We start from the raw sequence: 18555 nt of genomic DNA, 5'->3' as shown, positions 1-18555 counted from the left end.
TCTATAAGGAAGGTTTCTAAAAATTTAACTAGATATAAATCTGAAAATAATTTTGCTAAACTATTATAATAATTATATAAGATGCTTAAGCTGAAATGTCAAAATTTTTTTACAGCATTTATTGCTCATCGTGAGCTTCCTATATAAATATCTTGATGGTTTTAAATAAAAATTATTTTCAAATCTGCACCTAGCTAAATTTTTTAATATTTCAAGAAAATTATTTTTTCTATAGAAATTATTAGGTGTTGGAATTAATTCGTAGCGTTTTACAAGTGATGGGAAGTACTTTCATTAATGTATTTTTTAATGCTCATGTGAAATAAATAACATTCTTTCATTAAAAACGCTACGAATTAATTCCAACACCTAATATAATCGCTTTATGATTATATAAACTCTAAATCTTATAAATTATATTAATATAAGAGACAGATATATAATTATGATTTTATATTAAGTATATTATAATTGTTTATTCTCCGTTCAAATAAATAAATAACGTTTTTATGTTTTACTTAATTCAACGATTACTTTAAGAGGAATACAAATATTTTGTTTACAGGCGCAGACCGGTGGTATAGTTATGGTATCCTTCTACCCCCATTTTATCAGCTGTGGCGAAAAATCGACGCTTGAGGATGTAGCAGGTAAGCATTTACTGCGATTAGCATTGTTTCATTTTGATCATTAACAGCAATCACGAAACTTATATCCGTAAAAAGGGATATCATCCGTATCTACTTGTTTGTCACTCGTAATGTATTAAATAAAATTTCGTGAAATTCATTCAATTGCAAACACTATACGTGCTTATATGGACTTAAAGCTCGATATTTGTTTATCGAAGTACGCTGTTATCTCGAATTTTTTAAACAACACAATGTACACGTAATGCAATTCAATATCTGATAAATTCAACCATTTTCTGTATTTACCTATATTTTACCATATTCTTTCCGGAATGAAAAATAAATATGACATTGATTAAAATAACTTTTTCACCGATATAACAACATTCGGCATGCATAAAAGGAATGATTTTTATTAAAGAATCTATAAAAAGTTAGGTGTATGTGTAGATAGATACAGATTTAAAAATAATTTTGTTGGACTGTCAAAATAATTATGTACACTGGAAAAAAAATGCTATTGATTCAATTAAAGTATACTACGGGTTGTCACTAACATAAGTGATTAATTCATATATATTTTTATTGACATAAAGGCATAAATTATTATTTTAATAATCAAGCTTTTATGTCAATAAAAATATACATGAATTAATTATTTTTAGTTAGTCAGCCAGTAATATAGACTTTAATTGAATCAACATTTTTTTCGCAGTGAAGAAAACTCAAGCATGATTAGCAATGCTGTAAACAATTTTAATATTGTAACAATCGGTTTGAGCGTCCTACATAATTATTTTAACAGTTCAATAAAATTTTTTGTAGCTAAATTCTTAGATACTTTAGCAAAAACATTCTCTTCATGTGCTTTTACTTTTTGTGGCTTTAATCACGATGATCGTTTAATTAGATCATTTAATTATTATAGAATCACGAAATACATTCCTTTTTTTTTTTTTTTTTTTTTTTGATTGATGGAACTACTTTACAGCAAATTAAAGATGTAATATGACTAATAAATGTACTACTACAGTCGTACATTTTTGCTGAAAAATGACATTACCGACTTAACCTTGACGTTATTTCATCTCTTCTGTTCATTTCTATCAATGTAGATTAACTTTAATCTTGGATTAATTTACTTTTTATCTTTCTTCAGTTTTAAGAATGAGAAAAAGATAAAAAGTAAATTAAACCGAGATTAGAGTTAATCTATATTGGTAGAAATGGACATAATTAGAGAATCTCTAATCTTCTCCACACTTCTAACATAAGATAACTAATTAAGAGAGAAATAAAAATCGCGTTCAATTAGCTCGTTCTGTTTGTTACTAAAGTGTTTGTCGTGATTATAAAGCCACAGCTTTCAACGTCGCTGTTGTAAAGGGAACATCCGAAGCGTTTGTCTGCTGAAGCGTGTAAATGAGTTTTCGCGTTAGGTGCCAATTCTCGCGGGTTGTTATCATATTTGCATTATTACAGGACGGCTCAAAGTTCCGAAGATATTAACATTTCATACCGTACCGGTAATATAAATGGTTATGTGTGTGCGTTATACAATTAGATATGTACGAATCATGGGAATGGGATTAATTAGTCTAGCACGTAGCTTCGAGAAACTCTATTTGGAATTAAATTGAAACTTGAAATATGTAACATTTCTTTGCTAATTAATTAAGTTGCATTCTTTTATAACATTTCTTATTTACAATGCGAACTAATTTGAGAGAGAGAATTATTAAATATAAATATATTAAAATAAAAATAAAATTGTGCACAGGGTGATATTTTCCATAGCATTTAATATAATGTAGTATATCACACTTTATAAAGTTAACCGTATATCTTTCCGTAACGAGCGAGATCGATCGTGAAACCAAAGCTATCCTGTGTGGGGCGAAATCCGTGAAACCCGTAATCTAAAGTTCACACTTTCCACGGCCAAACCGCGGTTCAGAGTGCATCCTGTGAAAATCGAGTGTTTCTGCAGGCAAACATGACAAAAAAGCGAAACGTCCGTGTCGTGGAAGCAGCCAATTCCGTTTGTGGTATTGCCAAGCGGTGACAGTTTTTTGTAGACGCGAATGTGAATTCTGATCTGAAAAGGGCGAATCATTTCTCACTTTCTTTTCCGTGGAATTTCGCGGTAGAAGAATTACGCATAACAATTATTCGTAATTCATAATCCCCGTGTAGATAATAAATGCGAGATAATAAGTTCTTTAATTTCGCCCACTTTTTATTCGCTAATCTCTCTGAAATCTCTCGTGTAAAATTGGTCTCGATTCAGTACCCTAGAAAATTTGTAGTTTTCCTAGGATCGTAATAATCTTTATGTTCCCATTACCCGGTGTTTTCACATATACTCTTTACAAAAATAAGCGGATAGTAATATTGCACTGTGATATATAATAAATACATATCGGATTACGATTGTAAATTTCACGATATTGTATATATGAATTGAATGCTATCACTGATATTACATGAATTGTTACCTCAATTCTTAATAAGTGTCGGTATCTTTACATTGCAGATTTTATATATGATAAAAAAGCTGCAAAATAATAATATGTATAACAACATTGATACTTTTACATAGTTTTACTATTACATCGTTAAGAGTTACAAAATAAGAGTTTGCTATGTGTTACATGGGATTGTGGAGTTGGATGTTTTAGTCCTCATTCTAAAAATTCCATACTCGATTGAAGGTTCATCTTGTAAAGAAAATTTTTCACAGGGTATAAAAAGGAAAAAACTAGTAAATGTAATGCTATTAATGTCAAATCATTGATAATACTTTTAAGACTTCCATGTTTTTTTCAAGTAAAAATTCAAGCAGCTTCAAAGCAGCTACGCGGTTTATTTTATAAGGAAAGTCCTCTAAAGCGTGTAACAAAGCACACAAAAACACTAAATGTAATGTTATTATTGTCAATAAATTATTGATAATACTTTTGAAGCTTCTGTGGATGCCTTTTTAAGAGAAAAGAGCCTTAAAGCAGCTATGCGGTTTGTTAATTCCATTAATTTCAGAGCAAGAAACAATCTGATATAGTATAATCATTTTCACAAAACATGGGCATTTAACAATATATCAAGACACAGAGATAATGTCAAATTATATAATATACAATACATATATTATTAATGCGCACTCACAGTAATTTTTTTTGTAAAATAACAAATATTCAATTGATGACATCCACTAAATTTAATAATACACTGACATCTAAGTAGACACAGAATCATAATTAAGTCATAATGATATTATATGTTCATCATTTGATACTTAAAAATGAACTTATAAATTATTTAGACAATTAAGATTGTGTCTTTATAATATTATTATGATTATGTTCTACTTGGGTAATATGGAAAAATCTTAAGTGATCACTTTTTAGTTCACTTCTTACAATCCATATCGCATTGATTCGACAAAAATAAAGATACCACTTCATACGCACTCTATCACTTCTTAGCAACACGTCCAGTATTATTATATTTCAATGTATTGAGAGAAATGTTTGAAATAAATAACTATTATTTTGATATGTGAATTACGAAAAAACTTTTTTATTTTTAAATTAAAAAATTGTTATGATAACTAAATTTTGGTTAGAATGATGTTAGAATTAAATTAAAAAATTTTAATTGGAAAACAACACAATTTTTAAATAAAAAAAAAGTTCCTGTAATTCCAACAAAATAAAAGTTATTTATACTAAACATTTCTATCAATATGGGAATACTTTACAATTATTAATCAGCAATTCGCATACATCAGCGATCGCAACAATAAAATGTTATTCAAAATGCAGTACATTTGCGTCTCAAATATCGTGCAACAAAAAGAAAGAGCAAATGATAATTGCTGATCCGGACGGCCGCACATCGGACGTAGCATAATCAGACGTAACCGGGTGCCTGAATAATCGCTTCCTTCCGCAGGCAGCATCTCTAATTGCTTTACATCGACGGCCACCGAGCCGCGGAGAAAATTATGTCCGCCGAGGGAGAGAGCGGGGAAGAAAATTATTTGTGCGGAACGGGAAGTGCGTTAGACAGCGGACTCGCAATGATAATTTCGCGAATTGTAATGCATTTCTCTCTCCCATGTGGCCATTGGCACCAATATTACACTAATGATTGATTCGAGCGCTCTCGCCACACTCGCCCTTTTCCCTCATCCTATCTTGTTTCCCTTTCTAGCTGGATCCCATGATGATCACCGCATCACAGGCGCGACAATCGCTCCCGGTTAATAATAACAGCTGGCGAGTCGTGCTATCGCAGCTCGCAATTCCCCATATTACGTTTGTCGAATAATTCCTTCTTTGTTTACCGTTTGAATGCAATTTTCTCGATTTGAGCTCACTGCTAATGAAACTGCGACCGAAAAGCATTCCATCTCCGACGATGGATACGTATATATCACATATATTACGGAAGTTATTTTCGACCCGTAGCAATGTGCTATTTAAATCTTTTGTAATTCGTATCACACATTTTTAAATTACATTTTTAAATTACATTCAACAGGCTTCATAGATTTGACATATTCTCATTTTTTTACACGAAAAAAAAAACGATTTTACTGAAAGTTCTGAAATTTTACTGGATGCGGATCTAAAAATAAGTTTGTTAGCTCATCAAAATAATTATGTCAAAAACACTAAAAAATGATGAGCAATACTGCGAAAAGTGTTGATATTCTAACAACCAATTTCCAAAATTATTTTCAGATTTATATCCAACAAAATTGTAGATCTTTCAGCACAATTGTTTTTTCAATTGATTGGAAAAACAATTATAAAATTTGAATTACAATAGAATTGATTTTCCTCGCGTCAGTGTTTTGTCACGCATTCCATTAGAATACATCTCGTTTTAGGAATATACTCGCCATTTTATGCAACATCGTTTCTTCATTCTCACTTTGTAGGACTTTGTATATTCTGCGACGTGTTCCGCACATGAAGCATTAAAATGCACTGCATCCCAAGAGACATTCGCACGTTATTCTGCCCAAACAAACGTCAACCGCGCTGTTTACGTCGTACATGCAAATCGAAAGATCTCGCAGCAGCCTGCTAATGGTACAACCGTCACGACGCATGCAATGCAAATGCAACTTCCTTCGTTTATAGTAACATGCAGCAGTCATGCGACAAAATTGCTCGCGTCCTTTTCAACGGAAACACTTCGCAAGATCTCTCTGCACGAATCTTCCATCTTTTTAGGAGAATTCCATTGAATTGCAATTAATATCGTGATACAGATAATTTTCCAATTTTAATAAATATAGGAGGAATTTTTATGAAATTATGCAATCTATAATAGAAATTATAAACTCTGGTTAAAGTCAGAATTTCCGCTCAGCGAGGCTAGGCTATCCGCTCATCTCCTTATTCATCATATAACGTGATTTTCTAACCATGCTGGTAACGACGTGCCCCGTTGAATCGTGATCAATTCTGAAAGACCGCACCGAGCCGGTCGACACATAATTTACGATATAATGGAGATGTAACGCGGGTGCAACGCAGCGCAAACGCGAAAATCGAAATTTGTGACGTTTCTGATATGTTCTGCATCACGCGGCAACTCGTGCCCGAACAAAATTGCGGTGCAATGAGGCGCGTCGTTATTCTACAGTCTGATCGGCTATGAATTATGTCATTTATCCGATCGATTATGCATGTCATGTCTGCGTGACTGACATACCGTTATCCATTATGTATACAAAGCTTTGTAAATGCATTAACGTTTATTAGATATATTACAGTATTTTTTTTTATTGATTTTTGAACGCTAATGTACATTGTTACAATATTATTAGTAGAAGGAAATAGCTAACAATGATCAGTAACTAATGATTTGCCGATGCGTATAATAATAACAATAATAATAATAATAATACTTTTAAGGTTTTATAGATAGATTCTGTACAGATTCGAAGTTATGCAGGTTATCTCCAGATCAATTATTAGAATGCCAATGTTTCGTAAACCTTGTAGTTCACTTCATCAGGACGAGGAGCAGCTTGATAGTAATAGCCAATATCTGTTCCTCGTCTTGATGAAGTGAACTGCAGTTTTCATGAAACATCGGCATTCTAATAATGGTCACGGAGATAACCCGCGAAACGCATAATTTCTATAATAGATAATAATCGTAATAATAATAATAATAACAGTATGGTATACAGTGACAAAAAGATTTGGCTACAAACTTTTGTGTTTATCAAATTATTAATTAATAATGTTTATTTAAAAAAATCAAACTCTGTTGTTAAATATCAAATATCTTGTTATTAAATATCAAAAATAATAATTAACATTTTCAAAATAACCACCTTTAGCTTTGATACAGACTTAAAATACTTCAAAAACACATCAACGATGGTCATGTATCTTTTCATGAATAAATTTTTCCAGACAACCAATAGAGCGATCTTTGATTCATCATACGATGAACATTTTTTTTGGTGCGATATCTTTTTGGTATTTAATATAACTAACACAGATTTTGTTTTTTAAAATATATGTTACTTGTATTCGAGTAGAGTCCAATCGAAACTTCTGTCGAAATACTCATTATGTATCAATTTCGACTGAAACCATATAGCTCTTCTTCATAATTAATTTTAATATGTGTAATTATTGTATTTTAATAATTAAATTTTGATGTTTATGAAGAAGAAGTATTATATTCTTTGGCAAAAATTAACACATAATCGAAATTTCGGTTTTCGATTTTGCCCGAAATTTAATTATTGTTTCAATAAATTATGATATTTATGAAAAAATATGTGATATATGGGCATGTCTATACATATGACCTTTATAGAATTCTTTTTTTTTTAATTTCGGTTACGATTGAAATTGACATACATGTAGAGAGTTTTCGATTCAGTTTCGATTCAGTTTAGGCAAAAGTTTCGGTCAGACTCTGTCAAGTAGTTTGACGTCTCTCAAAATGATGATAAACAACATTTGTTTGCTACTTAGATAATGATTTTAATAAATACACAAAACTTTGTTACACAAACTTTTTTGTCACTCCGTATAAGTATAATAATATTATAATATATATACATATAATACATATAATAATTATTATTATTATATTCTATAAAGAATATTCACAGAAAAAAATCACGTTCTCACGTAAAAATTATTGATGATGTTGTATACTAAACAATATAAAATTAATCCTTTGTGGATTTGCAACCCCATTTTATGTTATCCCTTTTACATTATAAATAATGCAATTTATGAAACAAATTTTTGAAACGGTCTATGGAGCAATTTTCGAAAATGTTTTATTCGACTCTACGGCCAGAAATAAAAAAAAATCAAAACAGTGAATTCAATGTATATTCGATCAGAATTTTTTAAAAATAATTTGATTATCATAAAATTCAGTTTTAGGGAGTTTTTAATTGCTAGTACATCGAGTTACGAGTTTCGTTTTATTTGAAGTTCAGTACGTAAACAGTTGAGTAGTGTACTGATTTCCAAACTGATTTTTAAACTCTGATTATGAATCCTGTGACACTAGATCCCCCTTTATAGAGGTTAGTGTCCGTTTGAAATTCGATATTTTCAAGCCACATTCAAGCTGAGAGATATCAAGAACCTCTTAAAACTGAGTTTTCACAATAGATTCAGATATTTTTTTAAATTTAAACCGAGTTTTCACGATATATATATATATATATATATACACATATCAGATTGTTTTTTCAAATTTAAATATTTTGAAATCAGTATTCTAAAATTCGAATTCAACTACTCCGACAACTTTTATAAAGCAAGGATTTCCATAAGTTATCTTGTTAGAAAGTTCCGATCTTCAAAAGATTAATTGCATCGACATCGAGCTATATCAGATTATTTAATTAAATTGAGAATACATAAGATAAATATGGAAATAATTTTTTAATCGATTCGTTTAATATGAAATAATCCTCTTACTTTTAAAATACTTATCATTTAAAATGTATTAAATATTGCACCCTTTGATAATTCATGACGCAATAAGCGATTCAATTTATTGAGAAGAGAAACACGTTCATAATTTTGATGAGTATATGAAATTGTCTTTTGAATTTTATACGTCTCTGTAGAGTGTAAATTATATCCGCGATATATTATGTTACCGAGGTGTAAATTATATCCGCGCGCGAGTGCAACCGTTTCCGAGTTAACAATAACATCCATCTGACGGATATGCAAATTTTCATTGTTTATGCGTACGTTCATGATCTCATTGTACATGTTCAAATTATTATTCGATTTTATCCATCTTTAGCGCGAGAGGAAACACTTTGAAATTTGCTAGTTACGAGAGAATTGCATTTACAAATGCGATTGGCAGCAATAAACACACTGAGAGCAAAGTGTTTGATATATTTGTATTATAATTATAATGCATAATAAAATAAGTATAGTTAAACACTCCATCTTTATAGTAAATATAATGCTATGAAGTTATAATGCTATAATGTTAACAATAATTATATTCATGATTCTATAAATCTATAATGTACAACGTAATTATCGGCCTTTTTTACAAATATATATTATTTATCTATATAAAAATAATCTTTCAATTTTTTAATCTTCTTGAGTCTGACAAAGATTTTCTTCTGAAGGCTATTCCAATTTTTCTTCAAGTTTTTTTATTGTCCAGGACGTTCTTCATCTTGGAGATTGAAATTGCTATCCCAAAACTTTTGAAACTACTTTTTATATGTACTATAAGACATTTTCTCTAAGGCCGAGCAAATCATTTCCTTAGTCTCTTTGGCATTTTTCTTTAATTGAAATGCAAAAAGAAGTATATCAGCAGCATCAACTCTATTACATATCGTTTTAAAGCTGAAGGATGGAGCTTTAAAATGACTATATAGTGAAAAAAAATTTAAATTTAAATAAATAGTCGCACGATTAAATGTAGGGATCGAGAATTAAATTGTACATTTAATATTATGTATACCAGAAAGATATAATTGTTCTTATAAACTAATTTATAATCCTTTCGAAAACCGTATATTCTTTTTGATATATAAAATTATAAATAACGTTTCTTCATAAAAATAAAGCAGTAATAGTATTAATAATTATAAAGATGGAACTTTTAGCCATAATTATTTTATTATTCAATTATAGTTACAAATACCAAATACTTTTCTCTCAGTGTAAAATCATAATTCGTTTACATCCCGATTCGATCATCCCGATATCTCCACTGAAGATTAACGCGCCTTTGTGAATCCTTTTCCTTTGAGTTTTTGCGATTTGACTGCGCTAATTGCAAATTAATTTACAGTCTCTTTCGACTTTAAATATAAAGATAAATCCACCCGACGGACAGATTGCTTTTAACGATAAGTTATTTAATTTATGAGTACAATATTTCCTTCTAATTAAAAGCAAGAATTAATTATGCACATTGTACAATATTGGATTAGCAATTGTGACTAACTAGGCAACCAGGATGGCAAACGCAGCTGCAACGGACATACGATATTATACATCAAACATGTGCAGAAAAAATAAACATACGTTGCTGGGTAACAATGGAAATAAAGGAAACACATAATGTAAGTGTAGGTAATTTTCTTTGCTGCGCTCGAGAGTAATAACTTGCGGTGTTATTAGTCGCAGAAAGAAAAATCGCGCTGCACTCACAGCCAAGTTCACAAACAATTCGCGGTTAGGGAAATGTAATTCTCCTTGTTACACGATAAATGAGCTACACGTTCCGTGTATCTCGGTGACGTTAAGGGCATGCAGCGGGCATTACTACGATTACCTAATACATGCAATTTTCGTGATATGTTACAGCGCACATCAATCACGTGCGGAAGATAGCCGGAGTGGATCACGTCGGCATCGGGGCTGGATACGACGGGATCAATTTGTAAGTGTGACATATTTGTAATGGCGCGAATACAATTGTATGTCAACTATGTACAAACACGTGGCAGATATGTGTATAGGAGAAAATATTCCAACGAATATCATAATTAAAGTTGGAGTAGCACAATTTGTTGGAGTAGCACAATTTTTTAAGTAGATAGATGGATGACTACAGCACCTCAAGCATAATTTTTTCTAACATCTTGTTCTAAAAAAGAAAAATCAAAGATATGGCCGAGATTCCCAGAAGTTTTATTATTTTTACATTCCTCTGTTAAAGGATATAACTGCACTAAAAGAAAAATTTGATATTTGCAACTATAATTATTGTTATCATTATGATTATTACTGCTATAGATAATATTAAGTCACTTGTATATAATTGACAAAAATGATGAATTAGTTAAATTACAGTAATTGCAAACATTTTTATGGTTATAATAATTATAATTATTTTTAGTTGCTATACTATATTTTGTTAGTAGAACTACAATCGTTATTTTATTACTAATATTATAACAGTAATAATCATAATTAATAAATCATAAATAATGATAACATGTAATTATAATCGCAAAATTGTTCTCTCAGTGTGAGGATTTAATAATTTATAATATGTAATATATTTATATACGTAATATATACTAATAAAAAATATAACTATAAAATTGAAATTTTTGGGGGTTGTTCTGAGAACCTATCAACACTTGAATATCTTTAAACCATCTATCTACTAAGGTTAAATGATCGGCAATAATCAACTATTTTGACAATAGAAACTACTTTAATTTTAAGCAACGGTAGCTTCATTCGCATTAACGATATACGACTTTCCTACCAAGAGAAAACAATGCAAATTCGTAAGCGCGTACTAGTTCCGTCGAACTGATTGCGAAACTAGTACATGCAAACGTAGAGAAGTTTTCGGTTGTACCATTGTATGTAGGACGGGCTGTAGATCAATACGTACAGAGCTACCGATCACTTGCGGCACTCAGAGACAGTTGAAGTCGCTTTCCAGAATTTATGAGAACCGATTACGAGTTCGATTCCGGATGACCATCAAAATGTTCAGTTCAATACATCTCGCTTATAACCCGAGAGTAAGATTGAAACGGAAGGAAAATAATGTACGACGGAGATCGTTTAGTCGAAGCGACTTCATGAATATCATTTAAAGCCCATAAATTCTCCACGAGGGAGTCTATCACACCGATGCATTTTTAAAGAATTCCATACATAAAATCGTTCTCGTGAAATATCGGATAATACTCGTATACTAATAGCCGTTTGTTTAAAAAAAAACGCTCAATATTATTATATTTTATTCCATTATCCCTGTCTTTGTTGTGCTTTTCACGCAATTTCTTCAACGCGTGCGGAAAAGACGCCCGGAGTTTCTTCTTTGCCGCGATAACTCGAAATACAGAATCTGCTGGACGTGGGAATCGGATAAAAACACATGAACGTCGGCCCCTTTTGTTAAAAATGCTGACTCTTTGAGAATTGCGAAAATTGCGACTCCTAGCATTAAGCTTGGTGAAAAAAATCAACAGAGCATAAAAGAGAAAGAGAGGGAAAAGGACTGAAACAGAGATAGAAAAAGAAATAGATAGAAACAGTTCTAACCGCAAGTAAATTTAAGATAGAGAAGGTAACTAAAAAGTTGTTGAGTTTTTCTGCATGAAAAACACAGGTGGTCGCGTCTTGTGTATGTGATACAGGATTGAAAAACAGTATGAATGCACTGAAGCGTGATTTGCAGACCAAACGATAAAGAAGCAAAACGACGTAAAATGCGCCGCGCTGATCGAACCGTCGCGATATACCTACGGTTTTTCTGTATTTTTGTCCAGTGTGACAATATCGAATGCAGGGAAACAAGGAAAATAAACATGAAAACAGATATTATATGTCGATACTGCAAATAATTAATGATTATAGTGTTTTTACTTTCTTCGGGAAAATGATAAATTCAAGTTTAAGAACTAAATAAATATCTAAAGTTTAAAAAATAATTAAATGTAAGATTCTTGATAAAACATAGATATAAAACATGTAAACGAAAAATGAGTCTCTGATTATGAATACTCGTATATGTATATGTAACTATCGAACGCGAGCTTTCATTTATATTTCACGGATAAATAAAGTTAGCTACAAAACAAGCGAACGAAGATTAATAAATAAACATATAGGTTATTAAATAGTGAAGTGTTGAAATCGTATACATAGAATTTTATTTTATTTTATACATTATTTTCAGTATTTTTTCTCTGTAGAAATATTTAATTATCGTGGCTTCAAAATAAAAACAGAAATACGATATCGTTTCGAATTTTAAATCAACAAAATTTCACATAAATACCTGAATTTCCAATATTATCGATGAATTTTTCGGATGCGAAAATATTTTTAAAAAATAATGTGGAGATAAAGTAATTGTAATTAATCGTATTCACCTAAAACGTTGAGAAAATTCTATTCACTAATTTTTATTAAATTTGTTACGTTTTATCGTATTTTGATTCGGAAGAAAAAAATACAAAAATTTTAATATTTTCAATTTTTTTAAATTTTCAATTGATGTTGTACTACTATTTAAAACTTGTCAACTTTAACTGCGAAACAATCAATATGTTCCATTTTGTTTCGTTTTAAATTCCATTTTTATTGGTTGGCAAGAACGTCGAGCAAATCAAAACTTTATTAAAGTGGTTTCGCATCCAATTATGGCAAATAAAAATTGATAACGTGATGACATATCAGACGTAATGAAGCGATAAATAATTATTTTCAATAATTATTTGCAATAATTATTTTCCTGCCTATTCTTAAACATGTCACAGTTTCGTCACGAAGTCTAAGATTGCTGAATATGCTACGATGGTTTAGAGAAAAACGACGCGAATGACAAGAATGCACTTTGGTGGTGTTATACGAACAAAGAAAGAAATGTCCCACTGGAATGAAAACAATGCTTCTTTTCTCTGCACCCAGCTTCCAGCTTCTTCCGTTACGAAAGAAAAGAGATTCTAATATTTGCCACGAATATTCAAGGCTTAAAGTTACACCACCTATGTTAGAAAAAAATCTAAAACAGCTAGCAAACCTCTAACATATTTGCGTTTAGTTAGAGAGTACAACGAAAAACAGCAAAGATATTGCAGAAATTCGAAAAGAAAGAGAAAAACATCAGTCTGTTATTCACATACATACTATTTTCCTTTTTTTAAACCTTTCGCAATGAATATTGGAAATGGCATCTAATAACTTTTTCATAAATATATAAAAAGTAAACAATCGATCAAATTTTTTAAAAAGACAAGACGCATTTTATCCGCAGGGAGACTTTTATCCGAATTCACAGCGAATTCACCGCAAATAAATTCAATAACGTGTTTTTATTACTGATAAAAACCGTTTTCTTGCCAAGTATATTTAATTTTGAAGATAAAACTGTGTTATTTCCGTATCAGAGGGATCACGTACGACGAATCGTACGATGAAGTATTTTCAACTATATTCCTGGTTAAAATTTTAACGTGTTAATCGCAATAACCAATATTAGTAAAAAACGAAGAAGAATTACTATAAATTATTTTTCTAAAAAATTCATTTGCCGATCTAACAGAATTTGCATAAATTTTCATAATTTCTTATTGCGAATATTTTCTTATGCATGCGGCCATAATCGTATAAAAAATTAAGATATTTGCATTTTTCGAAACAAAAAAACTTTTAAAATTAAATATGTTTTAAAAATCTTCAAGAATATACAATGTATTTTAAAATCTACGATTCAAAATATTGTAGCAAGAAGATTCTTAAAAAATTAAAAAGTAAAAAAATTATTTGTAATTTTAAACAGTAGTTTATAAATGTTCAATAGCTAATTACAAATTACGTTTAGACGACTACCTGCCCATGAATTGCACGTGCGATAGTATTAGTGTGTGCATTGAAATGCAAATATGTTAGAAGTTTGGTAGCTGTTTTATATTTTTTTTCTAACACGAAACGCTGAAATACGCTCACTAATATTCACAGGTGACTGTTTAAACATAGCCTGTAATTCGCCATATTTATATTCCTTAAAAACTACCACTTAAAATAAAAAATTGCAAACTTTGTTTTGTAAATTTACAAAATTTACAAACTTTTTTACTTAAACAGAGTATCTTTTAGTACACCGTAATGTGAATACAAATAGGAAATAAAAGTCCTAAACGATTAAAATGGATCTTTAATGCTTATAAATAATTTGGTGTGAATTTATATACTACATCTCAGATATCTCTAATTCTGCAATCTGTTTGCCGAATTTAATTATCATTCTTAAAACGCAATCTATATAGAACTAGAATAGTAATATTACAAAGGACAATTTAATAATATACAGGGTCCGGCAAAATGATCTCCCACATTTTAATCTTTAATAATTTAAAAATGTGGGAGATCATTTTGCCGGACCCTGTATTAACCTGTGAATAATTTTAATATTTAATTTTTTACTTAATTTTTTAAGAATATTTTGCAGTATTTTAAATCTCAAATTTTGACATTCTGAAAATCTGTGAAGAAAAAAAATATATATCTTTCGAAAAGTCTAGTCAGCCTAATTATAAACTGAACAATATACATATTAAACTAAACAATATACATATTAAACTAATAGACATCATAACAGCAACAGCGATTAATAGTAACAATAAACAATTAGAGGAGGAGTCAGGTGTTTGCCAATGATAAATTTGCACATCAGTTATTTGTCAAATTAATCAGTAATTGGTTCCGCGGGAAGGAAATTACGCGGTCCTCGAATTTCATGTAGAAACCGTGCCGGCAACTACATTAGAAACAGTCATGCTGAATCCACGACAGAAACGCCGCGTTCTTAATTGCACGTTAAATTAACTCACCGGTTGACAGCGCGTGGTTAAAATTTCAACGAGCTAATCGGGAGAACCGTTCCATAGGGAGACCCTCGATTCGCGGGTAGCACCAACTAGTGGCTCATTGCCTTCACGTACGAAATTGGTCCGAAACACATGAAAGCCGAAAGCACGACGCTATTTATTCTTCAGCGATCAATGCATTTATTGCTACGCTCGTTGCATTTCCACTTCGTCAGCCGTTTCAATTCGTGGGTTTTACTACGTCCACATTGCAACGCGGCTACAAATATAACTCCGTTGAAGTAAATAACGAAATAATATATAATACTGGTCGATAAATTCAGTCCTGTTGCCTGAAAATTAAATCGACTAATCTGTCATATTTTGATATGCGAATTCTAAAAACGATATCAGTTTTTTGCGAATTCATAAATTTTATATCGATGACTTTAATTTTTCAATCAAGCGAAACAATATAGCTACAAAAAACATTCTTCAAATTGCAATCGCTCTCTTACTTTAAAAATAACACAAAAAACATAATTTTCAAGTTATTACTATAAAAATAAATTAAATAAATATTATCTTATCAATTATCAAAAGCTTTAAAAATCGTCAAAATTGTCACATCTTAAAAAGGTTTTTTTTTTTTAAATCATCATAACTCAAACAGTACAATTTCTTAAAGATTATGAACGAAAATGACAAAAATAATATTCTTAATGTAATAATTTTTTTATATATTCTGATATATCATTTTTTACACACAACTCTTTCAAAACTGCCTTCTTTTATGATTTTTTTAATTATCCTTTTTGAACGGTGACAATTTTGACAATTTTCAGAAAAAACTTAACTTTTTGGTCACTTTTAAAATAAAAAAGTTATGTATTTATAATTATTATAATTAAATAATGTATATTAGATATATTATAATACTTTTAAATTTAGCAAAGACTCTTGTATTGTAAATTTTCTAAATGTTTTAGCCAAAGTAAAGTTACATGTCTTTTTTTATATTGGAAAAAATACTGGCATTAGCCAAGAAGGAAGACAACTATCGTTTTTGTCTGAGTGAGACATTAAAATTTTATCCGGTTATCATGAAAGGTATCTGTCTCATCGACTATACAAACCGGTAGCTCTCACTGGATGCGAGAAGCGACGGGAATATTCGTACGAGATGGGTCGGAAAAAGCGTCAGAGGATGTGTTTAATTATTTCTAAAGGAGAAAGAGAGAGAGAGAGAGAGAGAGAGAGAGAGAGAGAGAGAATGGGTCACACGCGGAAATAGACGACGGGACGTGTAGGAAACACGGGGGCGAGGAGGTTAAAACTGGCAGGATGTGGAGCTGCTGATAGTTCTGCCGGCCAATAAGCTTTTACGCTAGATTAAAATTCATATCGTTGCCATCAGAAACTGGTTACCACATCGCATCCAAGAGTAGCCGTTTATAGACGAGCAAAGAGTTTAGTCTCCATTATCGTATTGCATGTATTGTTAGAAAAGATAAGATGTCAAATCTAAAATTTAAAAGGAAAAGGAGTTTATTAATAAAATATTGCATGTATGTATATAATTTGTCAATAGACATGCACTGCAACGTTCAACTGATATAAAGAATTAAAATTATATAAAGAAGCATTTACCGTGAAGGAATAATTAATTTCGAATTCACAGGGAAATTACAGATAAAATTGTGTAGTATCCTGTATATGTATACTTGATAGCAAAAGGTAAATGTTACATCCAAAGTCTTATCGTCACTTAACATCCAAGTCACGATCGTGAAAAAGGACGGAATGATCGTCGATGGACACTTCCTGCCTAGGTTTTTCCCGGAGGAACTGAGATCCGCGTGTCGTTCTTTTCGCGGAACGATCTACCAGGCTTCGTGCTTTTCATCCCCATCCATAAATCACTGTCACTAGGGTTGAGCGAAACGTATTTTCCCGCGGAAACGGCATTTTTGAATTCGATTCGGTCGCACCGACGGGCAAATAGACGAGGTACGAGCAAGACGGGCAAAAAGTAAAAAGCGAGAACCTCGACGCTCGAGAAAGGCGAATCGATGTCCGCTAACCGCATTGTCGTTGTTCGATAGCATGACTTTTACGTGCTACGCAACGCACATTTTTACTATAGATTTAGTCTGCAGAAATTCGCCGCTAGGTATCTCGCTGCGGCGACAAGTATTCGTACGTGTGAGAAGCAGTCGCACGCTCTTTCGATCTCGATCGATAAAGAGACGGGCGGACAGGATTGGAAATTTCACGAATTAGAACAACGTTCGTGACCGTGGTCAACCAACAGCTCTCTACAACGGTACCCCGGGTTCTCGGACCGTCACATTTCGACGGACTACATCCAACGAGGAGCGATTCGCGACAGGTCAATATTTTCATCAGCGTACAGTCGCCCGCGGCACGATTATTTATTTGTCACTGCAGTTACATAACAATTTCCACGTATCCCAATGTCTCTACATATTGTATGTATGTCGATTAATTTATAGCATAATAATTTTGCTTTCTTGATCATCATTACTTTTCATCATTTCGATGATAGAAAATTTATGAACGGATTAATAGAGATTTCCGTTGGTAAACAACATAAAAATATAGCGCGATTCAGTTACACTGAATATATTGTATCCTTTGAGGATACGATTTCCATTTGTTTTTCCGATCATGGATAAAAGAAAGCATATCGTATTCCTAGAAAAATAGTACGTTAAAATTTTTCGAATTTTGTATTATATACGGATTGTGAGGTCTAAATATATCGGCTTTTAATTAAAAAAGTGATACAAGTTGAATTTAAATAGAAAATTGAAAAAATGACAAATTAAAATAAGAATAGTATTTTTAAAGATTTTAACATAACAAAGTTAATATCAACAATATTAAGAATCGTTATTTTTGAACCGCATATGTGAGAAACACAATCAATATTAGAAAAATGCCTATTACAGTCGAAACTGAGTCTTCATTGCTTTAAATAATTCAATCTTGAATTACTATTAATATTGAATTATTATTACGAATTAAATCGACGAGCAAGCCTTTAAAGATAATATTTTTTACAAT

General features: G+C 31.2%; 1 protein-coding gene across 5 annotated transcripts in view; it reads left to right on the top strand.

Moving 5' to 3' along the window:
• The window catches only part of LOC105146940 (dipeptidase 1), a 116116-nt gene that overhangs the window by 81382 nt on the left and 16179 nt on the right, over positions 1 to 18555 (top strand). For all 5 annotated transcript variants that reach the window (XM_011057599.2, XM_011057598.2, XM_011057594.2 and 2 more), the window contains 2 exons: positions 566 to 650; positions 10493 to 10568. In XM_011057599.2, the coding sequence (XP_011055901.1) occupies positions 566 to 650; positions 10493 to 10568 (161 nt within the window). The remainder of the gene's footprint in view (positions 1 to 565; positions 651 to 10492; positions 10569 to 18555) is intronic.

Source organism: Acromyrmex echinatior, chromosome 1 (assembly GCF_024713525.1).
Source record: "Acromyrmex echinatior isolate Ae372 chromosome 1, ASM2471352v2, whole genome shotgun sequence".
NCBI lineage: Eukaryota > Metazoa > Arthropoda > Insecta > Hymenoptera > Formicidae > Acromyrmex > Acromyrmex echinatior.
This window is presented reverse-complemented; position numbering and strand designations above follow the sequence as displayed.